This window comes from Siniperca chuatsi, linkage group LG5 (genome assembly GCF_020085105.1).
Source record: "Siniperca chuatsi isolate FFG_IHB_CAS linkage group LG5, ASM2008510v1, whole genome shotgun sequence".
NCBI lineage: Eukaryota > Metazoa > Chordata > Actinopteri > Centrarchiformes > Sinipercidae > Siniperca > Siniperca chuatsi.
The window spans coordinates 17458083-17478246 of NC_058046.1; the positions used below are offsets into that span (position 1 = coordinate 17458083).

A 20164-nucleotide genomic window follows, 5' to 3' on the forward strand; every position below is an offset into this window, starting at 1 on the left:
CATACATCCTCAGTGGAATAATTTGGGCTATATCCAGAAGGGTTTTTTTTTCACTCTGTCTCCCCACTACCACTCCTCTCTCACCAGGAAGTGAGGAGCCATGGAGTGGAGAGGAGACAATTTGGGAAAGTACAGAGAATTTGGAACATTTTCTTTGCTACCCAATTATCATCACAGGAGTAAATGACACTATTCCTAGTTTTTGTGTGTTATGTTGATGCAAAATAAAAAAAAATGTTTTTCATATTTTGTCAATGATTTCATTTGTCATGTGTGATTATAATGATGTCACACAAACATAGACACACAGACAAATGTTAATATGATAATAAGCTTGTGCACTATCTGTCAATGGAATACTATAAAGAACACCTTCAATTATTTGGACAGCAGGCAAAATGGTTGCACCAAGTCTGTCCCTTGAATGTGTATTGGAGGGGGGAAGGAGTGGTTCTTGGAGCTTGGGCTGTATCCTATGTGGATTTTTAGAGCCTCTGTGCCACCAGGGGGCATAATCTATCCACTACAGTAAGAGTGACAATTGTACACTACTAAAGTGGGATTAGTGTGCCACAATGGTGGAATAACTATTCATATTATTATGTAATAATAATATAAGTAAATGTAGCAATCCCACAATGCAAACACACTCTTTTACAAGTAAAAGCCCTGCATTAAAAATGTACTCAAGTAGAAGTATTATCATCATTACTCGTTGCAGCAGAATTGGTATTGGAACAACAGTAGTGTTATGTTAAGATATATTATATTATTGCATTAATTATTACTTATGTATGGTGACAAGCCCACCTGCATTTACTTTATCTAATACCTCCAAACAAGAACCAGATAACGCTACAAGACCATATTAGTTTGAGAATGCAAAATTTGAGACGACCTATGTTGTATTTTCATCCAAGCAAGGATTCGATTCAAGAGAGCTGGTAAAATTTTGCCTGATTTTATTTTGAAAAATTACGGACCGGAAATACTTTGCTATTCTCGGTAGCTACGTAATGCTAGCTCATTCTGTTGCCTGCATCTTCCACCCAGATCAAAGACTGCCAAACAGAAGAAGCTGCATTTACTCGGCTCATAATAAGTCTGTAGTGCTGTTTTTGTTAATTGTTTAAGTAATGTAGAATGGCGTCGTGTTTTGGGAAGATTGTCGTTGGTACTTATGTGGAGATAAAGCGCAGTGATGGTAAGTTTCACCCTGTCTATTCTTCCCCTGTCGCACTGTGTAAGTTGTTTGAGGATCTTTGTTGCTGCGGTACTGTTGAATACTGCAACCGTTGTTCCTGGCTGCAGAGCGTAACGTTCACGTTAGCTGCACGAAAACGTTAATATTAGCTGTCAGGGCGGAGTGCTTCAACATGGCCATAGCCATTGAATGAGCTCTCACCTTTGTTAGCTAACGTAAGCTTCTATGCGAATTTAGGAGACATTTGCCGTTGCTAATCCATATAATTAGATAACATCAAATGCTTTCAATTGGAAGTTAACGAAGCTAAAACACTAACGGTAGTGCGACTGTATAACGTTACCTAAATGATTTATTCTAACAAGGAATTAAAATTCAACATTAGCTATGCTTGCTAAATTGCTAACCAAGCTAACGTTAGTTCGATAGAGAGCAACATTAGCCAGCTTGTGATTAGCTAAACGGCTAACGCTAGCTAATGTTACCGGCTTTATTACAGCAGTAACGCTGCAGTGAAATCTAACCCTGGTCCATTTAGTTAACGAGTAGTTTGCTCTTTGGCTGTATTTTATGTCGTATGTAATTCATTTATATAGGTTATTAGCTAAATGTTTACTGAGCTAACTTAACTAGCGTTGGTTGTTATGGAAACCCTCCAATTGTTCAAAATCAAGAATTAAGATTTTTTTGAACATGTTGAAAATTTGACATGCTATGTATAGATAATAAGACCATAGACAGACGTATCCCAAGATCTTAGTAACTAACACTACATAGGTTTAGTAGAAAGTTGTGGTTTAAGGAACTCTTTGATAAGATCACAACTTAAAACAAGGAAATCAAATTGTAGTTAATGTAACGATATGCCAAGATAACGTTAGCATGACGATAAACAAACAGTAACGTTATTGTATGAAACGCCTATGACAGCTCTGTACTTATTACGAAAGTAACAGTTAACTTACTGCATATTGTAAACTGCCAGCAGGAAGAAGCTGGGATTACAATACACTCACTTCAGCTTCAGTTTGTTGTTTTTTTTGAAGGGTTAGCTAACAGGAGTAGACAGAAAAAGGGAGAGGCAGCTTGTTGTATGACTCTTCTCTGTGTGAATGTCGGCTTTATTCTGCCTGCCCTGTGTAGCTGTAGAGCATTGCTTCAGGGCCAGGCAGCTAAAGATGACTGAAAAGTTTGTGTGATTCCTGCTGGTCCTTTCAGGATTAGGCTACACCCAGTGATACTGTGCAAAGCCCTTGCTTGAAAATAAACTGTTCAAAGCTAGTGGCAAGGGTGTATTTTAACCGTTGTATTGGTTGTTGCGGATGTCTTCAGTTCCATCATCCCTGAGGCGTTTGATTCTACTGTCCTCAGTACCCTAATAACAGGGGTGGGATGTGAAAGAAATGCTTAGCAGGCCTAGAGAGGGAAGCAGTTATGTCTGTCCATTTCCCTGCTGGTTGGTGTTGCATCCAGAGCAGGGATTGCCCTCTCTCTGGGGGTTGGTGGCGGGGCTGGTTCAAATTCAAGCCAGATTCAGGCCATTAGCCGCCACCCCATCTGTTGCAGCCAGCTCCCTCGTCTGCCAGCACTCTCTCTCACTCCCTCTGCGTTTTTCCCTTTCACAATTAGTCCTGATGAGAGCAAGATCTCACAGAGAATTATTTTTTGCTACTTTTTCTCGATCTGTGACAGTTTCATCAATGGGTGTCTTTCGTTTTGTAATGAAACTGATGTTTCTAAGGGTTTGTTTGTTCCTCAGGCTTAGCAGAGCTTGAAGCACCCCCTTCTTAAGCCCCTTCAACTACTGGGAGGTGTCAGCATCCATCCAGCCAGGTTTTAGTATAAAAGTGGGACACAGTGGACAGTGGCATTCAGTTACAGAAAATAAGCATATCAACTGCTGAAAGACAAGCCAGTATGTGAATTAGCATTTCGGCTCATGTAGCTAGGTACAGGAATAGAGTGCGTGTATGTGAGGAAGAGGTAGGTAGGCAGGCCGGTACACTTTACTAATTTTTAGAGGGAAATTAAATGTTCCCTTCATCAGAAAGGTCAGAGTGTATAGCTGCACAACAGTGCGTCAGGATCTTGTAGGTACACAGTGTCTGCCGCAGGACAGATGCTGTACCCTTGAACCTATCTGAGAGCTTTTTACTTATGCTGAAACGATTAATGATTAAATCATTAGTCGATTGACAGAAAGGTAATCAAATTTGATCATTGGTTAATAATTTATGTCACTTATCAATTACAAACACAAAAGATCAGCTTTTTTTAAAAGTAATTCTTTACACATAACGTATAGGGTAAACATCCCTATTAAGGCCACATACCATGTAAGCCCACTTACAACTTCTGAGTCAAATAAAAAAGAAACTACATCACAATTTTTGCTGTGTCTTTTGTCTTCCAATGAAGCTGCTCGTTACATAAATGACACTTTGTATACTGTAAGCCAATCACATTTATCAATATTGAGTTACATGTGTGACTTGTGCCTGCTGATCCCAGAAGAAGTTGTAAAAAAAAAACTACCCTCAGGAGATCACTTTTTTTGTGCATATTTCTACTCCTGTTTTTGATAAGTACTTATTTGTTATCCAAATTTAAGTGATTAGTGTTTTGAATAAGACATGTTAGAATATTACTTGGATTAGAAATATTGTTACTTTTGAAATGAAAATATGACTTTTAGCATGCCAGCAAACAGACCACATGCTTCATCAATACAGTAACTGCATAGTGTGGTTCATTGTAATGATATAAAGCATAAAAAGCATGTATAGTTTATATTATTATACTGTTAAATAAACAATATCCAATATATATATATATATATATATATATCAACAAATCATGAGGTGGGCTTATTTGGAACACTCATGGGCTTGAAGGGTACGTTAGGTAGCCATTAAGCCCATGCCAGACTTTTGACATATTTTGACAAATTAAACAGTAAAAACATTATAAATTGGTGTAAATGAATTATTGGCACTTCAAATGAGAGAGTAGACTTTCATTTTAACTAAAATGTTCTCACTTGGGGCAGAATATATTAAAAATGCCTGAAAAGCAGATTTGGTGGGCTTAATAGGGACGTTTACCTTAGCTCTAGCTATATTTTTTTATTTGAGCTTGGACTTTGGTTACTGTAATTATTTAATATATTTCACAGACTGAATGATTAGGAGAAAAATGATTGGTAGTGTCATCAATAATAAAAATTAATCTTCAGTTTCAGCCCTGTCACATTATGTCACTCTGCCTTCTCTAGATGTGGAGGGAGAAAGTTGTTATTGTAAAAGACATTGTCTTGGTGATGGTGTGGAGCTAGCTTTTGTGTCCCTAGGTCTCTAGGCGTCTGGCTGCAATAGGTCAGCCAGGCCCCCTACATGCCCATTGTTGTGTATGGTGTTACTGTGGCTGTGGCCTCCATTCTCAGGTTAAATAGTCTGCGCCATTGTTAACTGTACATTTCTACAAGCAGCGACCTTGCTTAGACTGCTTTTTCTTTGGGTCTTGCTCTTACTGTTACATTAGAAATTTAGCATGTCTTGAACCCCAGTATTTTGCCCACATATTCTGTTCATTAGTGTTGTCGACCTCTGCTGGCATTCACACTTATGTTAACAGTAGAGATGAAGTGCTGTCAACATCCAGTAAGGGCGCTGCAGTGTGCTGGTTGACACAACAAACATCTTACTAAGTCAGCAAAGTTGGGAAGAAACAGATCACTTCATGTAACATTTATTTCTGTCAAGCTGGTTTACTGTTGTAATTTGATTGCTCAGTCCTCTTCTTTGAATCCCATTGGGACGGGCAAAACTAAAATGTGTGTACTTAAGGTATGAAAGTTCTTTAAATTGTATATTTTTAATGAAGTTAAGCTTTACTGGGTGTTATGTGCTGTAATAACACTTTTCCACACATGTGGTTTGGAGGAAGTTGTTGCTCTGCTCTGCAGTTACCTGACTTCTGCAGCATGTAGTTGAATTGAGTCGTATCTGTATGAACCCACAGGAAGGTTGTGGTCTCAAACTTGGCCACTGGCATTAGCTGATGCCAGTCACATTTTTTTATTTTTTATTATTCATTTTATTACCAGCAAAAGGCTATTAGCAGGAAGCAACAGTGATTTGGAGGGCCTTGCCTTGACTCTCTGTTGTCGCCGTAAATCCTGTGCTGCAGTCACTATTGCAGCATGGCGTGCTCTCAACACCCTCCTTAAGTAGAGGTGTTCCAACCGCCTTTACTGTTGCCAAGATTTTCTTTTGTATCTGGCTGTCTTTCCACCATGCAGACCTTACAGATGTCGACATAGTCGTTACTGGAGTACACTAAAGATAGTTGCATGCACAGTCAGACAGCTGACAAATTAAAGGCAAACCTGAATAAATTAGTGGAAAATGTAACAAATGCCTTCATACAGGGCTCGAGGGGTGACTGGTTTAAATATGAAAATGATGTGAATCATATGATCAAGCCTTCAGTCACTAGATCTCCATCTGATTGAACACCTATAGGCGCTCTCCACCACCAACACCAAATGAGGGAATATCTTTTGGAAGAATGGTGTTTATCCCTCAATATTTCACCCATCTGTTTGTAGTTGGTTTCAAGTGTTGAGAATAGTGTTGATGTGAACTGAACTTTTTTGTAGTTTTCAAACCAGGTAATGCCGGTTTAAGTAGATAGGCTCGAAAGGCTGCAGGAACCCCACAGTGTTTCATTGTGAATGGAGAAGAATTGTGTTATGAGCGTTTGTCATCCATACTGTAACATTGTGGCTTACATGAATTCAATATATGCATATCAAAACTGCAGTTGATTTACTAAGTATAAAGAATGTATTTTTTTAATATATGCAATATGTCTACGCCAGAGTTTCCTGAGCTTCAGAGTGCACAGAAGATTTTTCCCAACTCTCTCTGTTTTAAGACACTAGATTTGCTTTCTACAACATCATTGTACGGTAAATCACTGAAATGTTCAGCAGTTGAGAACACTAAAAGCATCTTTGCTTGCTAGCTCCCTGTGTGTCTCTGAATAATGGATACAGGAACATGGTGTTTCCCTGGATTGTGCTGGGAATTCACAGCATACAGTCAGGTCCACCTAAACAAAGATGGAAGGGCTGAGCAGGCTCTTAAAAGCTGGTATTATTGCGCTGCAAACAGAGAGGCGGAGAGAAGCATACAGGCTTGCAGCAGCAGCTGTGCTTCTCTATTATTGGTGATTCTCTCCAACGGGTCATTATCAAACCTCATAGTCAGATCTTACTAAGATTAGCCTCAGCCTATTGCCTTGCTTTCATTTGAAACTTAAAGGATCCAATTGCCTCCTGATGTTTGAGGTGTTGATGCTCTGTTGGTTAGTATTAATGTGAGCACAGACAGGATTTAGTTTACAAGGGCATCATTCAACACTATACTGTGTACCAAGTGAAGTGTTTAAGGCCACATGATATGATTGGAATCATGATCACAATATTAATATTTTAGACACTGATATATTTTAAACTGTCCCACTATTTGCATTACATGTGACCAAATACTTCATATGTGTAAAACAAGTTCTATTCGTAAATTTGTTGGTTTTGAATTACAGCTTGTACAAAATCATTAATTTGGGATATAGAAATCTGTAGAATGATTACGCAGATGGACAATAATATTGCCCAGCCCTATTTGTGTTGATATAGTCTTACACAAAATAACAGGACAGCTAAAATGTAAGAAGATAACGCAACGCAGGCCCTCTATTGACAGTGACACAGCTGCTTGAAAAAACACAGCAAATCAGGGTGCCTTTTTAGTTTTTTCCAACCTTGCCGCATTTCCAAATAAAAAACTGTTCTGATTTAGCAGGACCAGGAACAGATCTGATGAGGCTGTGGTAATTAAGCCTTTTGTAATTTACCTTGCTAATGTGCAAGCTAAGTTAGTGAAATCCGTTTTATATTAACCTCTGTGTGTGTGTGTGTGTGTGTGTGTGTGTGTGTGTGTGTGTCGGGGAAGAAGAAAGGGAACAAAAATATATTTGTATTGATATATATTTCATTATCCTTGTTATATCTTTTTCATTACTAAAACATGAGGTGGTGGATAGCACATGCAGGGCCATTATCACTCTACTTATAAACAATTAAAGCATTGCCACCGTTTTTGCTACCAAACTTGCAAGGGTTTGAGTTTGGGCCCTAGTTTGGGCCTTTGTAACCACTGCCTTATACTGATGTTTGTGTTTCCCCTGTCTATGATACTTTCACAGGACGTATACACCAGGCAATGGTGACCTCACTGAATGAGGACAATGAGAGTGTCACAGTGGAGTGGATAGAAAATGGAGACACAAAAGGGAAAGAGGTAAACCACCATTTGTTACCCTTCAAAGCATCTGCAACACCAGTATGCGTTTATTTTCCACAGCAATGAAAAATGCATCCAAAGACATTCAGGAACTGTGATGATTAGACAACCAGCCTGCATGTATTACAATCCCACCATCACCCTCTGCACACTGATGTGCATGAGCTATCACAGCCTGTGACTCTGGTCATACAGTATGTCCCACACAGTGTACACTCAACACACAGTATATTTCACTTCTCAGTAATGAAGCCTCATTGTTGTAATTTGATTGTATATATATCATATATTTGCTATATTTAGAGCCACTTATATATTGGCTTAGCATATTGAGACTGTGTAAAATAAGCAATCCACTGTAAAATGGTAGTTACATTCATATCTTCCATCATCTGAAGCTCTCTGTCCGTCTGTCTCCTTCTCTCTCTTTTATCCCTTTCTCCCTCTCTCTCTCTCTCAGTGGCTAATGTTAGATATTGTTGATATACAGTTATTAAATTTGCAATACAACATTTAGGCTACCAAATTGTGAATACAAAAATCACATTCCCAGACTGTGATGTATCTTTTACACATTTTGGTATCAAAGACTTAACTCTTGTAGTCCTGAACGGTGTTCATAGTAGGGCTGCATGAATTGGTTAAAAAAATCATATTGCGATTTTCTTGACAGATATTACGATTGCGATATGATTCACGATTAGTGGGAATGATAATTTTTGCATCACAATTTTCATTTTCACTGAAAAAACTATTAAAATCATGATGATGTGACATTTGTTGGGGTCTGTACCAAACAAACATGTTTTCTTACATTTGGAGAACAAGATTTGTAGGCCAGGGCATCTCTGCAGCACTAACAGTACTTCATTATTGTGCTGTTTTGTGACACATTTGACCTTTTATCAAAAAATTGCAGCTTCTGCGATTTGGATATTGCACTTGGCCATATTGTGATTTCGATAATATTTTGATGAATTGTGCAGCCCTTGTTCATAGTTTCCTCATTCAGACAGCGGCTGTCATCATCTTGAATTCTTGTCAGTTCAGTTCACAAAATTCATGGTGGAAAAGTAAGCAAGTAAAGCTGGTCTGTTGGACTAGTCTGGATCAGACTTTGAAAATGCTTAATCACATTTTCAAAAAGTTGAACAAACAAATGCAAGATTTGATGCTGTCAAGATTTTTAAAAATCGATATAGTTAGTTAAAAATATGTTAATTTAATTTCATTCATTTAGTTCTAGTTAGCTCATTTGTGGTCGTTGAAAATCGCTGCTTTGGATCCTGTCTTGAGCCCATAGAAATATGGCTATTTACACTGCATCAGTTTGTTGCTCACTGACAAGCATACATGCTCATGAGCTACTAATACAAGCATCATTTTAATCTCTGGACTTTGGGGGGTGTCAGGTAATTCAAGTCCAAGTGAAGTCTCAAGTCATTGGTGTTAAAGTCAAAGGCAAGTTGCAAGTAGGTCCGTCACGATAACTTCTTTTGTTGGACGATATATTATCACAGCAGTAATTGCGATAAACGATATTATTGTTATTTTAAGGGCATTCCTTTGCCTCGCATTCCATCGCATTCATTTGCATAAAACATAGGGGCTGTCGGTTGCAGCAAAGGAGAGATAAAGTAGATAGAAAATTATTAACCAAATAATTACAAACTCATTACAGGTACATTGTATATTTGAAGTAAAAACGTCTTTAAAAAATCTACAAAGGGAGGGAGAAGATCAAACAAACTATTTCCATATTTGCTACGATTACTCATGAGCAGCATGAATTACAATATATTTCTCGCTTTTATGATGGTCTGAAAGGTTGCTAAATCTAGCGATAAAGTAGTCAAGTTGGCAACACTGTGTGTGAGTGAGTTGAGGAGCTGCCTCAGCCCCGCCCACAGTAAAACTCCACAATAGTGATGGGAATTAAGACCCTGCTGTTTATTCTGGGGTCATGTTGGCTAAAATGTTGACATTCTTATGTAAACAAACATGCATGTAAACATAACGCGCGAGGCGATAATGTAATTATCGCGACAGGCCTTGATGCAAGTCTATTATTTTATTTTGTCAAGTTAACATTAAAGTCTTTAGACTATGACTCAAGTCCAAACCTCTGCTACAGTCTGTCTTTCTGCTGCTTTGCTTATAGTGAGACTTGTTCAAATTCACAAATTAATACTGAGCTGTACTATGTTATAGAAATGTCTTGCAGCGCCTATAAAAAGTGTTTACCCCACTTTTTTTTACGTTTTACAGCCTTGAATCTGGTGGATGTAATTCAGCTTCTCTGACACTTATCTTGCCCTGTTTCTGGACAGATTGACTTGGAGAGTATATTTGCACTTAACCCAGATGTGGCTCCAGATGAGGAAATTGCCCCTAGTCCAGAGACCCCACCCCCACCTACACCCACGTGTGTGAAGGTCAATAAAATTGCAAAGGTGAGTACCGGTATGCCACCCTTTCTGACAACAACTGCAACAAATCAGTGTGATATGATTTGGATTGTTCAAACAAAAACACAACTTCTTTCTTTTTGTTTTGATTCTCTTCCTCTGTTTTACATCCTTCATTCACATCATAGCCAGAGTGCATCTAAAGTGCTCAGGTAGTTATGTGGCTGCAGTTTGCTGGACCTAAATATAGATCCTGGATCCTTCTATGTAACCAACTAATTGGTCCTGTTAAGTACAGTGTGTATGATGCACAGTAGATTAGGGTTGCTCCATATTGTCACATAAACACTGGGATTATTTTGATGAATATTGCAGCTGTGATTTAACCTGCCATATAGTATAATTTTCTTTTCAGTTTTCAACATATAAAACATTTAAAGTAAAAACTGTGAGGAAAATGATGCTGCTTGGATAGGATTATTGTTAATGTACTTTAAAACATGCATTTTAATTGGCCTGAAATAGGGCTCACTCTAATAGGATACTGTAATTTTGGCCTGTAATGAGTTTATAATTGAAGTACTTTTTGATTGTGTAGCTCCATAACCTGTACAGGAATCATTCACACAGAAAAATATACAGGGAGTTGCAACCTTTTTGTGATTTGGATATGGTCTATTTTCATTTCTCTTTTAAAGATTTGTTAAGATGTGTGCATTGGCAGTGTTATCACGAACATTAGTATTACTAAAGGAGGCCTCTGTACTCAGCACTAATCTGATTCTCTGGCTTTGACTATTTCTGTATCTCTTCATAACAGAGGCAGGCAAAGAGGTTGAAAACTGAATGGTGAACAAATAATGCGTTTCCTTTTTCAAGTCCTGAGAAGCTATGAAAATATATATATATATATATATATATATATATATATATATATATATATATATATATATATATATATATATATATATATATATATATATATAAAAGTGAAATTAGGTATCACTTAACCCTGATCCTCTTATCCTAGAATATCTTACTGTAGCTTTTGTTTTTTCTTGCAGAACCGTCGGACGATAGCACCTACTAAGAATGACACTCCGTCCAGGGATAATAGAGGTTTGTTTCACGTAGTTCTCTGAAAATTCTTTAATTATCCTCTCATCATATTGTACTCTTACATCTTGAAAATGAACTTAGAAATCATAAAGAAAAGCAATAGACAATACATGTTAAACACATCAGTGACCAACGTTATCAGATTATCCTGGCCTTCTATAAATATGCCATTAATATATCTCAGACATTTTAAACCTCTTTTGTCACAATTTGTAATGATTACTTGACTTAAGATGTATATGGAAAACTTACATACACTCAGTTTCCTGTTTATTCAGTACACTTAGCTAAAACTAATGCAGTCTAACACAATAGCCCTGCAATAAATCCTTCCTTCATGAAGGTTATAATGTTCTGTTATTGTTCAAACTGTTTCAAAGAGGTGTTGATTCAACTGTATGGTAATTTTGCAGGATGTGGTTTGTGGTGCTGTTGAACTGTATTGCATTATACAGAGAGGAGTTTCTGTTCTTAAACCTGCCTTCATTGATATAAATGGGGTGGACAAAATAGTAGAAACACCTGTCCGTATGACACAATACAATTCAATAGCACAAGTTCTGATGCAGTCCAATTTTAGGACTGTTGCATTAGACTGCATTAGTTTTAGCTAGACATAACTAATATGCCAAAGATGTTTTAAAAATGACAACAACTTAGAACTCTAGATCTTGATTTGCTTATTTTGGGTCACACATGGGCAAACAGATTTTAATTTTAAGTTTGTTAAGTTTAATGTAAAACTTTAAAATGACGGGTTCAGTTTTAATACCAAGTTCAAAAGTGTTGTGTTAGCAGCATGCAAGTCAAAAGGTCTCTTTCTTAATCTTTCTGGTTTTGTGTTTTCAGTGATTCCGACCCGTGCCAGACCCCCACAACCTCAACAACCAGAGCCTGCACCACCGCCTCCACCCCAGCAGCCTGCACAGCTCACTCAAGCTCAGACACAACAGCAACTGCAGAATGGTAACATGATCAAAACAATAATGTGTTTTTAAATTAACCTGTGATGTGATCTAACTGTAATCTTTCTCAAGAAAATAGTATTTTTAGGGAAGCAGTTGTAAGCATTTGGTCTAAACTCTCTATGGGTTTAAATGCAAAATCCAGATATTATTTATTTATTTTATTTTTATTTTTTAGAACATTTCATTGTGAATCATGAAAAATCCCATCACTTTTTAATATTTACAGTATTTTTGATCAATTGATTTAGGCCATCTGCAGAATACAGGCATATAATCCTAACTTTTTAATATCTCATGTTTTTGTTGACCACATGTTTATCACAGAATCCTCACATCAACCGATATCCAGAAAGGAGTTTGGAAAGCTTTGTATGTATCACCTGCATGTTTCCCCTTGCCCTCAATGCCTTATGGTGATTCTAATAGAGTTCCCAATAGAAACTGAGAGTCCTTTAGTCTTATGAGAAGATTGTACACCCAAAATGTCTGCCAGATACTATTGTGGTGTGGTGGTGAAGTAGCACAAGCACAATCCATCCAGCAGACAGGCTTTCTGGGTATTAGACAGGGAGTAAAAAAAAATGCTGCTGCTGTTGGACTGCGCTGTCTTTTCCCTCTCTGATTTCTGCTGAGTCACACACAGGCACACACATGGAAAAAGCCTGTAGCACTGTGCCTTACTTTTCAAGGCTCAGACAGTAACAATAACCTTTTCGTTACCCTCCATTCCTTCCAAGTGCTCACTGTTATTTGATGAGCTGAGAGGGAGGGAGACGCCTTGTTCCCCCATCTCACCCCTCAGCTCCCCCACCGACAGCCTGTGAGACCCCCAAGTAGTGACGACTCTGCATCCCTCTTATACTGCCTTGTCCCGGTGCTGACCAGCTCATCTTCTCCTCCCAGATTAGAGTAGATTATTAATCCCTCTGCTCTGATAGTCTGGGTTCTCGGGGACTGGAGCCAACAGGAGGCCAGGACTGTATTACAGGGCTTCGGCCAGGCTTTGCAGTGGGAAGCTGGGGCTGTAGCAGTGAGCCAGGGCTAATCAGATAACATTGGTTTTTATGAACTCTGCAAGTGACTGCACTCACATGTTTGCTAACTTGTGTTCTCTTAATATGGTTAGTAATACTTTGTGATTGACCTGAAACAACACTAATCTGTGGGTGTGCTGTGCTGGGAGATTTGGAATAACCTTCTGGTTGATTGCTGGTTGATTGAAACAATTTTCTAATCATACTTGATTTGAAATCACCTCTAATTTTAATTGGAGTAATTGGAGTAATACAAGGCACATATCCTAGTTTTAGCAGTCCACCGGTCTAGTTGTGCAGATAGAAGGGATAGATGAGTGCAGGTTTCGAACACACTGTAAAGGCCTTTTGTTGGTTATGTAGAGAAAGCAGCTAGTGTTATACTGGAGGCACTGTGTGCCAGCCACTGTATCCTGGTCTGTGCTTGAGCACTATCACTGTTCTGCTTTGTTGGAAATAGCCCAAGGTCTCCCTTCTGTTTGAAGGAAGATCAAGAGAAAGGAAAGGCTCACTGAGAGAAAGATACTGCTCAAGCCAAGGGAAAAGACTGAGGAAGTAGAAGAAACCGTTTGGAAGAGGGATGAGAGAGGAAGAGAGCTTTTTCACAAAGAAAGGCTATTGGCATATACTGTGAAAGGTAGTAGAATTACTGTTTCTCTTGTCTTTATGGCAGCGAGGAGGAAGTCAAACTGTGTGAAGGAGGTGGAGAAACTGCAGGAGAAGAGAGAGAGGCGTCGGCTTCAGCAACAGGAGCTCAGGGAGAAGAGAGCTCAGGTACATCAATATTATTCAACTGTCTCCTTCCTAAGTAACAAAATATATTTATTGAATCTTGATAACCACTTACGTTCTTGACATGAGAATAATTTTCCTATTTGGTGAATAAACCTCACTCACTTTGACTCCTCCTTCAGGAGGTGGATACCACCATCCCTAACTATGAGATCATGTACATGATCCGAGATTTCCGAGCCAGTCTAGACTACCGGCCCCTGACCACAGCAGATCTGGTGAGTAGAGACTGTGGCTTCTCCTTCTCCCCTGATTGTTAGATGTTAACCCTCTGCAACGTTATAATAAAATGTCCTTCTGTGTTGCACCATCCAGATTGAAGAGCACAGAATATGTGTTTGTGTGAGGAAACGTCCACTCAACAAGAAAGGTTTTCTCTCAGTAACAACATTATGTCGTATTCTATTTAAAATGTCTTCCTCCAAAGTATTGATGTGATTGAAAGTCTTGTCCCTGCTGTGTTCCAGAGTTGTCTGTGAAGGATTTGGATGTGATCACCATCCCCAGTAAGGACGTGGTGATGGTTCATGAACCTAAACAAAAAGTCGACCTTACCCGATACCTGGAGAACCAGACCTTCCGCTTTGATTATGCCTTTGATGACAGCACCACCAACGAGATGGTTTACAGGTTTGTAACAGCACATCGGCAAACAACCCAAGCCCATTAGACCAAGCTGATTTGCGTGTTTGCTCTAAATGTTATGAGGATTTTTGTTTGTGTACATGATGATTAAATGTTATATCTTGATTTTGCTGATGGAGTAGTGAATGAATGTGTGTTCTGTCTGACCTGCAGGTTCACTGCCAGACCTCTAGTGGAGACCATTTTTGAGAGGGGCATGGCCACCTGCTTTGCCTATGGGCAGACAGGCAGTGGAAAAACACATGTGAGTTACACACAATGACTCCTTCAAAAAGCCAAAACCACATCAAACCTAATTGTTCCTATTGAGAGTTTTGCTATATTTTATTACCCTTGTGTATAATTTGAAAATATCTCTTCGCCTATATTGTATTGTGCGCTGTATTATAGACTATGGGTGGAGATTTCTCTGGGAAGAACCAAGACTGCTCTAAAGGAATTTATGCATTAGCTGGTAAGTCAACAGGCCTTTTTTAGTGAGTAAAGGCATTCAAATAAAATTTTGGTTATTATGTTATAAAGGGTTTGGTTTGCATTGAAATTTTTTGATCTCTCATCTCTTTTCATGCAGCTCGGGATGTATTTCTCATGTTGAAGAAACCCAACTACAGGAAGTTAGATCTACAAGTGTATGCAACCTTCTTTGAAATCTACAGTGGAAAGGCAAGTGATATGTAGTCATTTGTTTGTTTGTTTTTCCCCCCCTAAATAAAACATTAACCAATGCTGTCTGCATGTATGTATTGTTAGGTGTTTGACCTGCTGAATCGTAAAGCTAAACTGAGGGTGCTGGAGGACGGGAAACAGCAAGTGCAGGTTGTGGGGCTTCAGGAGAAGGAGGTCAAGTGCACAGAGGACGTCTTGAAACTCATAGACTTGGGCAACAGCTGCAGGTATAACAACAGAAACTTTGCTAGTTGTTAGTGGTGCAATCCCACAACTTTGAATTCTTGTATTTGTTCAGTCATATCATAACTCTGTGAAACACTTACTTTTGTCCTGCATTAAAAGATTTGGTCACTTGTTGTTCAAATATCTCATAATAGAATATGACATCACCCTGGTTACATTCCTTGTACACCATGTTCATGGCAAATAAAGGAAATGTGTGCATTTTCTACAATTGTTCTTTTCCTGCTCTCTTCACTGCTCATCTTTACGTCTCCTTCCTCTCACTCCCAGAACATCAGGGCAGACGTCGGCCAACGCCCACTCATCTCGCAGCCACGCCGTATTCCAGATCATTCTTCGGAGGAAGGGGAAGATGCACGGGAAGTTCTCTCTCATTGACCTTGCAGGGAATGAGAGGGGGGCTGATACATCGAGTGCCGACCGCCAAACTCGTCTGGAGGGAGCTGAGATCAACAAAAGCCTGCTGGCCCTAAAGGTTCGTGGGCAGCGATGGCAGCTCTATTTTAGACCGCCAAGTATTTCCTGCTACTTCAACAAGTTCATTTTCCTGTTTATTTATGAACTGACAAAATACACAGTGATATTAAATAGCTATTTTTTTATTTACCATATGTGTCTCTGCTTTTCTTGTTTCAGGAGTGTATCAGGGCTCTTGGCCGTAACAAGCCCCACACTCCATTCAGAGCCAGTAAGCTCACCCAGGTCCTGAGAGACTCCTTCATTGGGGAAAATTCACGCACATGCATGGTCAGTTCATTGCCTTCATTAATATCCTATGTCTTCATATCTCTTCCAGATGATATTAATTTGAATGATCTTCTGTTTGTCTGCACAGATTGCAACAATCTCTCCTGGTATGACATCCTGCGAGAATACCCTCAACACACTACGCTACGCCAACAGGTGGGAATATGCCTTGTTGCCACAGGAACCAATGGAAATAATGCAGTGATATGAATTTATAGCTCCTTTAATTCCACTATAATCCCCAGTGGCTTTTGTATAGATTGGCTCTACCAATGTTGTTGTTGTAAATTTCTCTGCCTACTCTCAGTAGTTCTGTCTGACTCTCTTGTATTCCTTCTCTCCTCTCTTTCTCCTGCTTTATTTCCCTCTTTTCTCCCGCCCTCTGTGCGCTGGTGTGGCTGGTGCCGCCGTGTAGAGTGAAGGAGTTTGGGATTAGTCCGTCGGACATCCCCTTCTCCCAGGGCGGTCAGGGGAGTCGCCCTGAGCTCTCGCCCACCAATACCTTTGAGTACGATGACTTTGCTGCTACCTCTCCCAGCAGGTCAAGCACTCCCTAAAGCACAGCACTGCACGCATACACACACAAAACACACAGTGCATGCACTCCCTGCAGGTATTTATCACATTGTGATATACATCCATTTTAACAGCTTTCATTCACTTCATCAGCTGTTCACAGAGCAAAACCTCTACTCTCGTCTTATCCTTCCTATTTTTCATCTGCATGACACATTTTCATCCTCCTCCCCCGCTTTGACTTGTGCTTTTACTTTTATCTTTGGCTAAGCTGCAGACATAGCTGTTTCTTTTCACTGACTCCTGAAGAAAAACACATCCGTCTGTCCTTATGGGTGTGTCTTTTATTTGTTGTGCGTGACACCATCAGTGGTGAGGCCCGGATGTCAGGGACAACTGTGAAAGCTGGGTGTGATTAGTCAGAATGAACACATGGTGGTTCAAAACTTGACGTAATAAGGTGTCAGCTGCTGTTTGGTGCCAATAATAACACTAAAAAGTCCATGAAGCTGTTCAGGATGAGCTCTTCTTTGAGCCAACTCTTAGCACGTAATCCCTCGCACATAGTCCTAATTAAATATATATATATATATATATATATATAAAGCTCTGTGAGGCCTTATTAAACACGAACTATGACCAGCCCTTAGTATTATAAATTGCATTATATTGTACAGGTGAACTAGACAAACTGCACTCTTTCACTCTCTGTGAATCAAGTTAGCATGCCCAGTAAGAGAATAAATGGATGGAAGAATTAGTTCAAACATTTAAAAGAGCCAACGCAGTCATCTTTCCCCATGCATGATGTCACTGCTCTCATGATGCCACTATCCTGTGCTATTTGTGAACACTTTTGACCCCACAGTTAACGTCATACCCCGACTCAAACAGCAGCCATGTTCAGAGTGGGTTCTCACCAGCTCAATGTCTTTTCTCTGCAGGGTGAAGGAGCTGACAGTGGACCCCAACCAAGTGATGGAGGGGGGTCGACCCAACATCCATGCTGTCAACCAGCTGGATCTTTTGGACGAGGATTGGCTGAGTATCTCGCCGCAGAGAGACGACCTCAAACTGCTCTGTGAGCAGAATGTAAGTACACAGGGTCTGTTCATTTAAAACGGGCAATATGGATAAAATTCTCTATCACAGCATATGTAACCTCATATCAAAATATCAATATACTGAGATATATTGAGATATAATTAATTTAGTGGAAAATTTAAAAAATGTCTTAAGTACCGGTCACCAATTATATAGACCGTTTCAAACAGAAAAGTTTTGCAAAGATGCCGTGAAAACATAATACAGCCCCTCTCTTTCCCAAAACTGCTGTATTCACACGCACTCAGAAGAATGGAGGGTTTGGAGACAGATTATAAACATGCTATTAAAGGGCTGTAAAGTTGTGACACATCATATATTACATCAACTTATAGTTGAACAGTAACATTTGACCTCATCCATGAAATATAGAAGCAGGTTTCAAGGACCTGAAGGACCTTTTTGCTTGTGAGAGTCAGAAATGTGTTTTGAGCTTTTAAAGAATGGACATTATTTATAAATTAACATTAATGTCCACTGGCATCCAGATTTCAGCAGTGATCTCAGAAAAGGTGTCTGTCATGTGTTGCGTTTTTGTTGCTACTGATGCCATGTTAACTTTTGTGTGTCCCTTGTTGACACTGTAAATATGTTTCCCAGGAGGAGGAAGTGTCTCCCCAGCTGTTTACCTTCCATGAGGCAGTGTCTCAGCTAGTGGAGATGGAGGAGCAGGTCCTGGAGGACCACCGAGCTGTTTTCCAGGTCAGAACACTGAATAAAACATACACGACTCTTTAAATACTCCAGCTCACCTCTTGTAATTTTTTATGTCCACATAGATGAAGACCTTTTGTAATTTCTATACACATTGATGCAGGTATGCAAGTACAGTAAGAGTCTCACATTTTGTAACAAGGGAGCTGTATTTGCCACGTTCTCTGTAGAAAACTTAACACTTCTAACACATGCACTGATAACCTCTGTTTGAAGGAACTATTTCATCTTGGGCTGTGAAAAACTAAATATGCACTTGTATGTGTCCTCTGTGAGCAGGAGTCTATCCGGTGGCTGGAAGATGAAAAAGTGCTGCTGGAGATGACAGAGGAGGTGGACTATGACGTGGAGTCGTACGCCACTCAACTGGAGCAGATCCTAGACCAGAAGATAGAAATCCTCACTGAGCTCCGAGGTATGACTGAAGCACAGAAACATGTTACACCCTGCTCCGGCAAACACTGCTCACTTTTCTAACGATAATGTCTTTTCCTCTCCGTCCTTCCTTCAACAGATAAAGTGAAGTCCTTCCGCTCTACTCTCCAGGAGGAGGAGCAAGCCAGTAAGCAGATCAATCCCAAGAGGCCACGTGCTCTTTAGACTGGAAGCTGAAGAGGTTTAAGTGGCACATACAGAAACATAACCACTAGATGTTTGGCACAACTCGGGCTGTCACTAGCAGCTGTGAAAACACAAATAAAAAGGACTGTCTGATGTACCAACAGGCTCAAGGAATTGCATTTGTTATGATCCCTCTCCTAACAAAACTTCACTCACTATGGTCTCATTAGAAAACTTTGGAAGGAAAATAGTTTCCTTCTGTTTTTAGTAGATTTTTTAGTCTTCCCTCTCTGTTCTTCTTAAATTATTTTCTTTTATACTTGTTTGTACTTTCTTTAAACTGAATATTTTTGCCCTGGTTTCAGAAGAGCGCTTCATTGAACATGTTTTAAGGTTTACCGTACGAAACCAGTATTTGATTTCTGGTTGCTCTGGCTGACATGTCTGCATGTGCACTCTGTAATAGCGTATGTACGCCACTGTCCTCGGTTTTCATGCTTTTGGGTCATCAGTTGGCATTGTAAAGTCGTACCTCATAAGCGGCCTCTTCTGTTTTTCCCCTTCCTTCTCAGAGCATTTACCAGTTTGGAAGAAGCCTTTAACTACATTGTGCTTCTTCCTTTGTTTCTTTCCTTGTGCCCCTGAGGGGTTTTTACGTGTAGATTGCTTCAGTTTGTGCCACGTTATTCATTCTATGTGGCAACTGACTTAAAAACTCTTAAACCAGTGGAAAACATGTTTTACATTAACACTTTGTTATAAAAATGAAACTAGAAAAACTGCTATTAATAAATGTATAGTGAAGCCCACTGACCTACCATTGGTTATGTCGCTCATTGTTTGCACCAGATGTAATGCTGGATGAAGTAATAAAGATTCATGTGTTTCATTTAAATGTATTTTGTGACAATGACTTATCCAAATAAATGGACTGAATAACTTCCATCAAGAGCCATCTTCTACCACCTTTGAGTAGAAATGGACTACATTATAAAAGCCCTCTGACAGTAGGCTGCACATCATACTCCTTTGGTGCTAAGTAGAAGCACAACATCAACACAGATTTGATCTT

The 20164-nt window shown here is 39.4% G+C and overlaps 1 protein-coding gene across 4 annotated transcripts; it reads left to right on the plus strand.

Annotated features, from left to right (window-relative positions):
• Positions 1–984: 984 nt before the first annotated feature.
• kif2a (kinesin family member 2A) lies at positions 985–19987 on the plus strand. 4 transcript variants are annotated; one of them, XM_044196746.1, is made up of 22 exons: positions 985–1204; positions 7475–7569; positions 9903–10025; positions 11045–11099; positions 11949–12065; positions 12392–12436; positions 13775–13875; positions 14016–14111; positions 14209–14263; positions 14361–14523; positions 14692–14782; positions 14929–14992; positions 15110–15201; positions 15289–15431; positions 15721–15925; positions 16087–16197; positions 16286–16353; positions 16613–16738; positions 17658–17805; positions 18418–18519; positions 18811–18946; positions 19046–19987. In XM_044196746.1, exons 1-22 carry the CDS (start codon positions 1144–1146, stop codon positions 19129–19131), a joined length of 2283 nt encoding a protein of 760 aa, XP_044052681.1. In that variant the 5' UTR covers positions 985–1143; the 3' UTR covers positions 19132–19987. The 4 variants fall into 4 exon arrangements, with proteins under 4 accessions (XP_044052681.1, XP_044052683.1, XP_044052682.1 ...); XM_044196748.1 differs by lacking the exon at positions 16613–16738 and having other exon boundaries at positions 986–1204; XM_044196747.1 differs by lacking the exon at positions 12392–12436 and having other exon boundaries at positions 986–1204.
• Positions 19988–20164: the final 177 nt, after the last annotated feature.